The 13760-nt window shown below is 36.9% G+C and overlaps 1 protein-coding gene across 8 annotated transcripts in view; it reads left to right on the top strand.

Annotated features, from left to right (window-relative positions):
* ABL2 (ABL proto-oncogene 2, non-receptor tyrosine kinase) overlaps positions 1 to 13760 on the top strand; it is a 115027-nt gene that overhangs the window by 77348 nt on the left and 23919 nt on the right. For 2 of the 8 annotated variants that reach the window (XM_069480269.1, XM_069480266.1), the window contains exon 2: positions 13681 to 13743. The exons of 3 other annotated variants lie outside the window; for them this stretch is intronic. In XM_069480269.1, coding sequence (XP_069336370.1) covers positions 13681 to 13743 — 63 coding nt within the window. Of the gene's footprint in view, positions 1 to 8107; positions 8247 to 13680; positions 13744 to 13760 lie in introns of those variants that run through there. 3 more of the 8 variants (XM_069480272.1, XM_069480267.1, XM_069480271.1) reach the window with 3 other exon arrangements.

Raw genomic sequence — 13760 nt, 5'->3', positions numbered from 1 at the left:
ATGAATATTTGAATTATTTCCACTCTTAGTTTTTATGAATAATGCTATAAACATTCAGGTACAAGTTTTTGTGTGGATGGGTGTATGTTTTCATCCTTTTATTTTTAAGCTACCTATATGATTTGAAATGAGTTTCTTTTGGACAGCCTATCGTTGGATTGTGTTGTATATCCATCATGACAATCGGTCTTATAGCTGTGTTTAGATCATTTGCATTTAATGTAATTACTGATATGTTTAGATTTAGGTCTACTGTTTTATTTTTTTCTTTGTTTCTGCTTCCCCTTTCCTGCCTTCTCTAAGATTATTGGAACATTATTTTTTAGTATTCCATTTTAATTTATCTATTGTGTGTTTGGCTATGTTACTTTGTTTAGGTTTTCTAGTGGTTGCTGTAGGGATTTCATATACATATTGAAGTTTTCACCCATTACTTCCACTTCAAGTGAAATGTGGAAACTCTACCATCATATGGTTCACTCTCTGTAATAGTTATATAGCATTTCTACATACATGGAAAGGCTCCTATAGAGGGTGTTATACTTTTGCTTCTAACTATCAAACACATTTTAAAGAACTCAAGAGGAGAAGAATAGTCTATTTTATTTATCCAGATATTGACCATTTTTGTAGCTCACTCTTTATTCAAATTTATTTTCCAATTTTTTTTTTTTCTGGTATCATTCCCATTCTGTCTAGAGAACTTCCTTTAACAATTCTTTTACAGCAGGTCATCTGGCAACAAGTTTTTCCTTCAACTGAGAATTTCTTTATTTCACCTTCATTTCTGAAGGATATTTTCTATGGATACAGAATTTTGGATTGTGACAGGTTTTTCTTTTTTTCCTCAGCGCTTAAGATAATGTTTTTCTGTTCTCCGTGGTTTCAAATGAGAAACCTGCAGTGATTTGAACCATTGTTCCCCTATAAGTATGATCCAGCACTTTTTTCTGACTATTCTCTCACTAAGTGATCTCATCCAGACCCATGGTTTTATGTACCATTTACATTCTGATGCCTGCAGCCCAGGATCCTCTCTTAGCTCCAGATTTTTATATCAAAGTACTTTAATTATAGCTCCCAAATTTAAGTTCTATGGTGGAACTTATACAGGTTGAGCATCCCTAATCTGAACATTTGAAATTTGAATTGCTGCAGTCTGAAACGTGTTGAGTGCTGACACGAAGCTGCAAGTGGAAAATTCTGTACCTGGCCTCATGTGATGATGGGTTGCAGTCAAGATGCAGGCTTATAACATGGTTTATTCATCATACCTAAGGGAAAAAAGATCCATCCCCCTTCAGCTGTGATATATCTTTTCCATGCATGCCCATATTTCCCCCCAGCAAGCATGCCCACAAAGGGTAATAGAAATGGCACGTGTGCAGGCTGATGCACCAACGGCATGTTTTCCACATGCCCCTCATGGGGCCAAGACCGGCATGCATTACTCACTATGTTTTTTTGCTTATTCTCTGCTCTGTGGTGTGAAGATATTGTTAAAAATGTCAGAAAGTCCTGCAGATACCTCTATGAGTGACAGTGATAAGAAAAATGGGAGGCATTTATGTTTTTCTACAGCACAGAAAGCCATGGTATTGGAGAAACCGAAAAGTGGTATAAGTGTGAAATGTCTTACAGAAGAGTATGGTTTAGGAATGACCACCATATGTGACCTGAAGGAACAGAAGGATAAACTGTTGAAGTTCTGTGCTGAAAGTGATGAACAGAAGTTAATGAAAAATAGAAGAAAACTGTATAAAGTTACAAATGAAAATCTCGATCTTATATTGAGAGAGTGGATCCATTAGTATCACAGTGAACCTGTGCCACTTAATGGTATGCAGCTCACCACACAAGCAAAGATCTATAATGATAAACTAAAAATTGAAGGGAATTGTGAATATTCAACAGACTGGTTGCAGAAATTTAAGAAAAGACATAGCATTAAGTCTTTAATGATTTGTGGTGATGAAGCATCTGCTGATTACAAAGCAGCCGAGAAATTCATTGAAGTGTTTGCCAGGGTCATCGCTGATGAAAATCTGATGCCAGAACAAGTCTATAATACTGGTGAAACATCATTGTTCTGGCATTATTGCCCCAGAAAGACACTGAATACAGATGATGAGACAATCCCTGCAGGAATTAAGGATGCGCTGGACAGAATAACTGTGGTGGGATATGCTAGTATAGCGGGCACGTGTCAGAGTTGCTGTGATAGGCAAAAGCTTGCATCTCTACTGTTTTCAAGGTGTGAATTTCTTACCAGTCCATTATTATGCTAACAAAAAGGCATAGATAGCTAGGTATAGTGGCACACGCCTGTAGTCCAAGCTATGCAGAAGACTGAGGCAGGAGGATCACTTGAGTCCAGGAGTTCAAGGCTTCGGTAAGCTATGATTATGCCTGTGATCAGCCACTGTGCCCCATCCCGGGCAACTTAGTGAGAGCCCGTCTCTTTAAAAAAAAAAAAAAAAAGGATCACAGGGACATCTTTTCTGATTGGTTTCACAAACATTTTGTGCCAGTGGCTCGTACAGGGAAGCTGGACTAGATGATGACTGGAAGATTTTGTTATGCCTTGACAACTGTTCTGCCCATCCTCCAGCTGAAACGCTCATCATACGTAATGTTTATGCCATGTACTTTCTCGCAAATGTGACTTCATTAATTCAACCATGTGACCAGGGTATCCTTAGATCAATGAAGAGTGAATATAAAAACACTTTCTTGAACAGCGTGTTAGCAGCAAGGAACAGAAGTGTTGGTGTCGAGGGTTTTCAAAAGGAGTTTGGCGCGAAGGTTGCCATGTGCTGTTGCCAGTGCTTAGAACATAGTGACTGCAGACACAGTTGTGCGTGCCTGGCACAGCCTGTGGCCTGTGACTGTTCAGTGATGATAACGAACAACGTGGTGACTTTGAAGGATTCTGTATGTGAAGTGAGAAAAAAATGATATCTGACTTCTTTATACATGCAAAAATTACACCTTCAGAGTCTGTCATTAAGTTGGAATAAGTGGATACCAAAGAAGTTTTTAACATTGATAATGGGGCTCTATTCATTTATTGACCAGTAGTGAAATAACCAAAATGGTTCTGAACATTATTTAAAATGTTGTATAAAGTTATCTTTAGGTAATGTGTATAAGGTGTATATGAAACATAAATGAATTTCGAGATTAGACTCGGGTCCTAATCTCATTATGTATTTTTAAATATTCCAAAATCTGAAAAAAATCCAAAATCCGAAACACTTCAGGTCCGAAACATTTCAGATAAGGTATACTCAACCTATGCTATTATTGCTTCTGAGTGAATTACGTGGCCATCTACCCAGTTACTCAAGCCTAAAATCTGGCAGCTATTCTTTATTTTCTCCCTCTCTCTTTTGTTAGATTCAAGTAGTCCTCAAACCCTATCAATTCCATCTCTAAACCTTATCTTTCAGTTCTTCCACTTTTCTTTGTCTCCACTGTCACCATTCTATTCCAAGCCAACATGATCTCATTCGTGAACTACTGCATTTCTGTTTCTTATTTGTTCTCCATGTAATTCATTTTTTCCCCCTCATAGTAGTGGTCTTTTAAAAAATGGATGTCATGGAAGTCGGACCATATGACTTCACTGCTTAAAACTGTTCACTGGATTTCCATTGCACTTGGAAGAGATTCCTAAATACTTCAGCACTTGATCTTGTCAGCCCCTGTCTAACTTTGTTTAATGCTCCTCTTCTGACTTCCTTAATGGTAGCCACACTTTTCATTTCCTGTACATACCAGCTTCTTTCCTACTTCAGGGGTTTTGCACTTGCTTTATTCTCTCTGTCCAGAGTGCTCCCTCCCCCATTTTTGCCTAGATTCTTCTTTTGCTTCTGGCCTTAGTTTTAGTGTCACCATTAAAGTAATGTACTTTCCTGCCTCAACCTGTTATTAAAGAGATTTGCAAAAAATGAAAATGGTACTTTTATCTCTTAATTCTCTTTTGAAAAGTAGTTATTTGTTAATTAAACGTATTATTTATATTAACATAATGGGTTTATTGTTATAGAATTAAATTCTTAAAATTTATCAGTTTTAATTTCAAACATGATAAATAATGATAGAAATAACCCACATAAGCAGATGGTCTTTAGAGACCTCAGTAATTTTAATTTTTAATTATGGTAAAATACATACAACATAAAATCTACCATTTTCACTATTTTTAGGTATACATTTCAGTAGCATTAAATCACAAGATTATACAGCCATCCTTTTGCAGAACTATTTCACTTAGCATAATGTTCCTATGTTGTAGTATATATCAAAATTTTACTCCTTTTTGTGGGTTAGTAATATTTCATTGTGTGTATATACCATGCTTTGTTTATCCATTTATCTCCGCTTTACTCCAAGTTACAATATAAGAGCAACTGAAGATGTAACTATTAATATTGGTAGTTTAAATAGCAGATTATTGGTTAAATAATAAATCATATGATATAGAATCTACATATGGATAGACCATGGATTATGGAGTTCCCTTCCCATACATTTTTTAATCCAGAGAATGAGAATTCAATCTGGTATTAAACTTTTAGTAATAATTGAGGTAACCTTTAGTCATTTAGCTCTTGCTTTCCCTATAATGTTGACAGTACTAGCTTTATAAAGGTTAATCTCTTTGAAAACACAAGCTTTATTCTTTTGAACTGTTAATAATTACCCATATCAAAGTTACTCTTTCTCTAATAAAGTTAAACTCTCATTTTATTTTTCAACTTTATTGATGGCTATTTTAGTCCTGCTATCCCGTAATTTTATGCTGTTACTTTTATTGACCAAGAACAGTGGTTGGTACATAGTAGATGCTTAATAAATAAATATTTATTGAGTCAATGAGTGTTGTCAGCTACACAGTTATAAAACACTCTTTTGTATTATTTTTATATATTACACCACTAAAGTTATCTATTATTTGTGCATTTTACTAGTTTAATTCTCACAGGTACTCATTTTCAGGTTCTTAAATTTTATTTAACTTTGTTCCTATATATTAACAAAGATTTGGGTTTTTTTTTTTTTTCTTCTGCTTATTATGGGGGATACAGAAGTTCAGGTTACATACGTTGCCCATGTACCACCTGTCCCCCCAAGCTCCAGGTGTGACCGTTCCCGAGACAGTGCGCATTGCACTCATCATGTAGGTATATACCATCCCCTCCTCACATCCCCCCCCTCCCCGAGTCAGCACCTTCAAGCATGACCATTCCCCAGACGGTGCGCAATGCACTCATCATGTAGGCATATACCCATTCCCTTCCCCCACCCCCCACCTCAGTCTGATATCCGATTGGTATCATTCCCAGATGTGAATTTAGGTGATGATCAGGGAAACCAATTTTCTGGTGAGTACATGTGATGCTTGTTTTTCCATTCTTGGGATACTTCACTTAATATAGTGGGTTCCAACTTTCTCCAGGAGAACCATAGAGATGTCGTATCTCCATTATTTCTTATAGCTGAGTAATACTCCATGGTATACATATACCACAGTTTACTAATCCCATCATGAATTGATGGGTATTTGGGTTGTTTCCACATCTTTCCAATTGTGAATTGTGCTGCTATAAACATTCGGGTACATGTGTCTTTGTTATAGAATGACCTTTGTTCCTTTGGGTATATGCCCAATAATGGGATTGCTGGATCGAATGGTAGGTCTACTTGAATCTGTTTAAGATATCTCCATAATGCTTTCCACAGGGGTTGCACTAGTTTGCAGTCCCACCAGCAGTGTATGAGTGTTCCTGTCTCTCCACATCCACGCCAACATGTGTTGTTTTGGGACTTTTTGATAAAGGCCATTCTCACTGGAGTTAAGTGATATCTCATTGTGGTTTTGATTTGCATTTCTCTGATGATTAGGGATGTTGAGCATTTTTTCATATGTTTGTTAGCCATTCTTATATCCTCTTTTGAGAAATTTCTATTCATGTCATTTGCCCACTTTTTGATAGGGTTGTTTGATTTTTTTCTTGCTGATTTTCCTGAGTTCTATATAGATTCTTGTTATCAGTCCTTTATCTGATGTGTAGTATGTGAAAATTTTTTCCCATTCTGTAGGTGGTCTGTTTATTCTCGAGACTGTTTCTTTGGCTGTGCAGAAGCTTTTTAATTTAATCAGGTCCCATTCATTTATTTTTGTTGTTGCTGTGATTGCCTTAGGGGTCTTCTTCATAAATTCTTTGCTTAAGCCAATGTCTGTAAGAGTCTTTCCTACATTTTCTTCTAGAATTCTGATCGTTTCACACCTAAGGTTTAAGTCTGTTATCCAATATGTAAATCTATAAATGTAATTCACCACATAAAATAGAAGCAACAATAAAAACCATATGATCCTCTCAATAGATGCAGAAAAAGCATTTGACAAAATTCAACATCCTTTTATGATAAGAACGCTTAACAAAATAGGCATAGATGGCACCTACCTAAAAATGATACAAGCCATATATGACGAACCCACAGCCAACATCATACTGAATGGAGAAAAATTGAAAGCATTCTCACTTAGAACTGGAACCAGACCGGGCTGCCCACTGTCCCCATTACTTTTCAACATAGTATTGGAAGTCCTTGCGAGAACTATCAGGCAAGAGAGCAGAATCAAAGGAGTCCAAATAGGGAAAGAAGAGATCAAACTCTCACTCTTTGCTGATGATATGATGTTGTATCTGGAAAACCCCAAGGATTCAACCATGAGACTCCTGAAATTGATTAACGAATACAGCAAAGTCTCAGGTTACAAAATCAATATACACAAATCAGAGGCATTCATATATGCCAATAACAGTCAATCGGAGAACCAAATTAAAGACTCAGTACCCTTCAAAATAGCAACAAAGAAAATAAAATATCTAGGAATATATTTAACTAAAGAGGTAAAGGACCTCTATAGGGAAAACTATGAAACACTGAGGAAGGAAATAGCAGAACTTGTAAATAGTTGGAAAACCATACCATGCTCGTGGATTGGAAGAATCAACATTGTTAAAATGTCTATACTACCCAAAGTGATCTACAGATTCAATGCAATCCCTATTAAATTACCAACATCATTTTTCACAGATGTAGAGAAAATAATTATACACTCTGTATGGAATCAGAGAAGACCCCATATAGCAAAAGCAATTTTAAGCAATAAAAACAAAATGGGAGGTATTAATTTTCCAGACTTCAAACTATATTACAAGGCTGTGGTTCTTAAAACTGCCTGGTATTGGCACAAGTGCAGGGACACAGACCAGTGGAACAGAACGGAAAATCCAAATATAAAACCATCCTTATATAGACACCTAATCTTTGACAAAGCAGGCAAAAACATACTCTGGGGACAAGAATCCCTATTCAATAAATGGTGCTGGGAAAATTGGATAGCCACATGTAGAAGACTGAAACAGGACCCACAGCTTTCACCTCTCACAAAAATCAAATCACGATGGGTTTTGTTTTTAAAAGTTTTAACTCTCAAGTTTTTCAACACTATGTGCCATGTTTTTAATCTTTATTAAGGTATAGAGCCAAAATGTTAGTGAATGTAGTTATTCTTGGCTTCTGTGTTTATGAATCAGATCATAACTATTTCTTTCACTTTGGATTTGTGGTTTCTTGAACTATTTAAGTGATGTAAAAGATGAGTCTTGCTAGGCGTTCCCTCTCTTTTAAAAGTAGATTTGGTGTTTTAGTGTAAACAGGTTTTCTCCAAGGAAACTTTTCTCTACATTTTCTTACTTTGTCATCTCCTTAGGGAATGAGAACTATATGTACTAATCCCTACATCATTTATTAAGCCATTTGTTACTCATGTATGTGTTGGTTTTTATTTTATTTATGGATATTTAAAAAATATTTCCAGGGTTTTTTGAAGCAACTTCATTCTGACTTAGTCTTTTGCTGATTACTGGACATTTTCCTTTGGGTCAGTCTCCACCCACTTTGGGAGTTACGAACACTTACCCTTTTATTGGTTTCCTCTGGCCACTGAGTACATGAGTAAATGTCACATGCATGTGGTATTGCTTGTCAGAGCATGGAATGCTAAGACTTCCTCTTTCCATAGAACAGTTTAACTTTTGTGTTTCTGGGAAGAGGTATGATCTTTGGGACAGTTCTGCTTCCACCTAATAGTTATGGTAGAGATCAGGACAGGTCGCTTTGCTGCCTGTGCACCGAGGCCTCGGAATCTGCTCTACCCGACCTAACAGGTATGGTTCAGAGTGGATAGTTTGGGGAGCTTAGATAACCATATTAATCAAGTGTGAATGGAGATTTCAAAAACTTAATCTTATCTACTGCTGTTACTGTTTTCATTTTTGGTCAGTGAAGGTTTATGTGCTTTTTTTCCTGGTATTTTATAATAGGATTTCAATAAATATTTATTGAATAGAAGAATGTATGAATAATATATAATACTTTGTGATAATAAGATATATATGGTTTGATGTGAAGAATTTAGGCTATGTTAAGGACTGTTGAATAATTTATCTGACTACCTTACATAGTTTTTAAAAGAGGAATTAAAAGCTATTAGCTTCTTAGGGAATATGTAATCAGATAAAGTAGAATTCTGACAAGATATGGGTTTATAAAATACTTGAAAATAGCTAAACTGAAAATTTTGTATATTAATTTCTCCAATTACTACCTGACAAATTTCTCATTAAACTGATAAAAGTTATTGAATGAGTAATTGGTGGAAAGTTTTTAATAAAATTAAACATTAAACTTGGGAATTTTCTCTGAATTTGAGTTTTATTAGGGATTTTAACTTGTTTAATCATGATAATTTACTTTGGAGAAGCTGCTATTTCTGTTCTGCTTTTTGTTTTTGTATCCTACAACTGTAGCAATAGGAAAAAAATAATAAAATTGCCTTTTCTTAATTGCCAAATGTATCTGCTACCTGGGTCCTTTACGTACTGTAAGTGAAAATCAGAGTCTTCCATTGTCTCATCTTAAGTCCGTGATCTACCTCGATAGCAGTGATTAATGGAAGATAAGTTAGCTTTCTATCTAAGGTACCTAATATATACAAGTCATTTTACTTTGTTCAAAAATAAAACATTCTCAGCCTACTCACTTGCATTTGGGCGGGTGTAGTACATCTGAATCATCCAGACGTGTCTATCTGAACTGGTGAGGACAGTGGCATAGACTAGACCCACTGGGTAATGCTTTGACATTTACTTGCTCTTCCCACAGGCTTTTTTTCATTTTGTTTTTCTTTTCTTTTCGTTTCATTTCGTTTCATTTTTTTTTTTTTTGAGACAGAGTCTCACTCTATTGCCCAGGCTAGAGTGCCATGGTGTCAGCCTAGCTCACAGCAACCTCAAACTCCTGGGCTCAAGCAATCCTCCTGCCTCAGCCTCCCAAGTAGCTGGGACTACAGGCATGCGCCACCATGCCCAGCTAATTTTTTCTGTATATATTTTTAGTTGTCCAGCTAATTTCTTTCTATTTTTAGTAGAGATGGGGTCTTGCTCTTGGTCAGGCTGGTCTCGACCTCCTGAGCTCACACGATCCACCCGCCTTGGCCTCCCAGAGTGCTAGGATTACAGGCATGAGCCACCGTGCCCGGTCTCATTTTGTTTTTCTTTATGGCTTAGCTTGTTCTCCCCTGTTTAGTTCTTTAACTCTGTGTAATTCCACACATGTTCGTTCTTTGCCTCAGAAAAATGTTAGGATATTTTTTTCTTTGAAAAAGTTTTCCGTTCGTTTGTTTGGTGCTTGTGGGTAGGATGGCGTTTAAGTGGATATCCTGTGCAGATGGATTATACAGGAAATTGACCCTCAGTTCTGTGAGAACAAAAGAGGAGTGGGAAGAAAAGAAGAAAGGAAGGAAATGAGATCTTTTGACTCAATCAAAAAGACCATAAAACTAGGGATGGGAAGAAGGGGAGTAGGGAATAAAAAGGATTGTTTCCCAAGTTGTGGTTCTTTAAGTACTTTGGCCTCAAAAATGACTTTTAGCCTACATTTATCACTTTGTATGTTTCAGAAGTATATAGTATTATTTAGCCTGTATGTATCTTTTAAATTTACATAAACTTGTTCTGTGTATCTCATTCTGTTTTCTCCTTTTGTCAAATAACATGATTTTCAAGACAGGGACTTGTCTTTAGCAGTCCTTCTTTGGGCTGGACTTCCTCCTCAGTAGAGATGAAGGACACACATAACCTTGCACATTGACAGTCTGTCACTCTACTGTCATCAGTGCAGAATTCCTGCTCATCCAGTTTAAATGCTTATCCAATTTAAAGTCTGAAACCTTGCCTAACTCCGGAGTTTTATATTACATTCTGTTCTCTCGGAGCATCCTTTGTGAGTATGGCAATATGCACGATTCATTCATTCATTCAACGAATATTTTTTGAGAGCCTCTTAAAATACAGGCATTGTTCTGTTCAGTGAACAAAACAGACAAAAATGCTTGTTCTCATGAAACTTACATTTTAGTGGGGAGACTTAGATAATAAACATGAATATAAAAACAAGTAAATTATACAGTATGTTTGGTGGTAATAAGAGCTATGGAGAGAAATAAATCAGGAAAGGAGACATGGGGATGTGGGAGTGTCACTAGGAATAGATGCACTTTACAATAGAACCGTCAGAGAACACCTTACTGAGAGTTTAACATTTGAGCAAAATGTCATGGGGAAGAGTATTTTAGGGAGAAGGGGAAGCCCGTACAAAGGTCCTGAGGCCAGAGTGTGCCTGCCATGTTCAAGCAATAGCACAGAGGCCAGTGGCCAGAATGAGGTAAACTGGAGGTAGAATAGTAGGAGGAGATGAATTGGGCAAGACAACTTATGAAGGACCTTGTAGGCCCTTTAAGGATTTTGGCTTTTACTTTAAAATGAGGAGCCATTGAAACGTCTTGAACAAAGAAGTAACACAATCTGATTTATGCTTTAAAAGTTAGCTGGTATGTGGAGAATAACAATAGGGAGCAAGCATAGAAGCATAGAAATCCAGTTAATACTCTAGTGAAATAATCTAGCTGAGAGATGACGGTGGTGACAGGGTGGTGGTAGTGGAGAGGGTAGATGAGAAATGGATTGATTGTGGATATGTTTCTGAAGGCAGTGCCAACAGAATTTCTGAACAGATTAGAAGTAGTATGTGAGAGCAGGAAAGGACTCATGAATGATTCCAAGGTTTTAGGCCTTAGCACCTGAAAAGATGGGTTTGCTGTTAACTGAGTTGGGGAATTCTGTGGGAAAAGCAAGTTTGGAGGGAGGGGTGTATAATAGTTTTGCATATTAAGTCCAAATGGTGGCCGGGCACGGTGGCGCATGCCTGTAATCCTAGCACTCTGGGAGGCCAAGGCGGGTGGATCGTGTGAGCTCAGGAGGTCGAGACCAGCCTGACCAAGAGTGAGACCCCGTCTCTACTAAAAATAGAAAGAAATTAGCTGGACAACTAAAAATATATACAGAAAAAATTAGCTGGGCATGGTGGCGCATGCCTGTAGTCCCAGCTACTCGGGAGGTTGAGGCAGGAGGATCACTTGAGCCCAGGAGTTTGAGGTTGCTGTGAGCTAGGCTGATGCCGCAGCACTCTAGCCTGGACAATAGAGTGAGACTCTGTCTCAAAAAAAGTCCAAATGGTGTTACTAGTAATATCTTATCTTTGTATTCTGAAGCACAGCACAGCGCCTTGTACATACAATAGGTGTTTGCGGAAATTACTAGTTTGTAAACCTTAAATTTTAATATACTGAGTCTCACAAAGTAAGATATAAATGTATGGCATTTGCTGTTTTTTCCTGGTAGGGCTTAAAAGTTGGCTTTAGTGTTTGCTTAGTACTACTTCTAACTTGGTGGTTGATAGTACAAAAGTTCTTACTGTTGAGTTTTTATTTCTCTTTTTTGTTTTTGATAGAGACAAAGTCTCACTACGTTGCCCAGGCTGGTCTCAAATTCCTGGCCCCAAGCCATCCTCCTGCCTTGACCTCCCAAAGTTCTGGGATTACCGGCATGAGCCATCATGCCTGGCCTCCTCTTAAAATTTCAAAAGAGGGAGATTCTTCCTCTATCTAAAAAGAGTGACATGTACTTAAACTGTTTGATAATCATTAAGTAGAGTAATAGTTACAAACCATTGTAATGTGTTACCACTGCCACTGGCAAAAGAAATACCTAGTGTGGATTGAGCAGTGTTCAGTATGGACACAAATAAATATGGATATTTGCTGTACTACTTCTTTTTGGCAATTCTTTTCATTTTAGTAAAGTGTTGGTATTTTGTAGCCCAGTGGAATTTATGCGAGGGGAGATAATTTTTTCATTGGAATAAAGACAAAATTTGAAGGATGTTTCTTATAATGTGGATTTTTGTTTATTTGGTAATCCTAAATTGGTTATCCCGGTATATAATACAACTGTTCCCATTTACTATAACTGCATTTAAACAAGGAGCAACATATCTGTTTTAAATTTTCAGGATGTCTGGACATATCTTTAAGTTTATCATGATATTCTTGTGTAAAACAAAACTTAATTAACTAGAATTTTAAACATGTATTTCTTTTGAGAGAAGGAAGGAATGTGATGAAGTGAAACTCTACAACTGTTAGGAGAATCACAGGTCTAGCCGACAGCAGCAATTTCTTCCATGTCATATAGACAGTCATGAAGCTAATTTTTAAACCTTGTTCAATATGATTTTAAGATTAAGATACATCTCATTGTTTCTTGTCACTTATATTTTTGTGTAATTTGGGCATTCATTTAGCAGCTAACAGCTATTGAACACATGTTAACTCTTTTTAAATTTTTTTTAAATTTAACTTTATTTTTTATTATCTTCTTTTCTTCTCTTTAGATATTATATAACTCTTGACAGAAAAAAGGTACAGTTCTTATTTCCAGGAAGCACATTATGAAGTTTGGGAAACAAACATAGAGTATATTATAAATATAAAGATAAAGATAGAGGATGTTAATGTAGCCAGTGTAATGCTTTTGAGGTCAGAGGGAAGAGGAGAATGTTAGGTTTCCTAGGGGAGATTACAGTTGTTTCCCCCCGTTTTCCATGGTTTCACTTTCTGCAGTTTTGGTTACCCATGGTCAACCTCAGTTTGAAAATATTAAGATATTTTGAGAGACAGGGAGAGAGGGAGACCACATTCATATAACTTTTATTATGGTATATTGTTATAATGTTCTATTTTATTATTGGTTATTATTACCTCTTACTGAGCTTTATTTGTAAATTAAACGTTATCACAGATATGTATGTATCGGGAAAAACATGGTATGTAGGGTGGTCAGTAGTATTCATGATTTCAGGCATCCATTGGGGGGGGGTCTTAGAATGTATTCCCTGGGCATAAAGGGGAATACTGTATATCAGAGCTGAGTATTATGAGTCGAAGTCAGCCAGACAAAAGAAACATGGGATGAGAACCCATTCCAGGTAGGCTAGACTGTGTGAACAAAGTCCAAAAGATGGGAAGCAGCCTGGTGTATGTTAAAGTTTTCAATTTGAGGTGGGGGAAGGCAAAGCTGGAGAAGTAGGCAGAGACCTGATCATGAAAGGTCTTGAAGGTCATGATAAAGAGACTTTAGCTTGATGGTGAACTACTGAAGAGGCTTAAGAAGAGTGACGTGGTCAAATTTTTTTCTTAAATAGATCACTTTGCCAGCTGTGTGGAGGATGGCTTTGAGGGAGACAAGACTGGAGGCAGTAGTCCAGGTGAGAGATGCTGGGGA

The sequence above is a fragment of the Eulemur rufifrons genome, chromosome 8, assembly GCF_041146395.1.
Source record: "Eulemur rufifrons isolate Redbay chromosome 8, OSU_ERuf_1, whole genome shotgun sequence".
NCBI classification, from domain to species: domain Eukaryota; kingdom Metazoa; phylum Chordata; class Mammalia; order Primates; family Lemuridae; genus Eulemur; species Eulemur rufifrons.
Note: the sequence above shows the minus strand (reverse complement) of the source record. Positions and strands in the feature narration are given on the sequence as shown.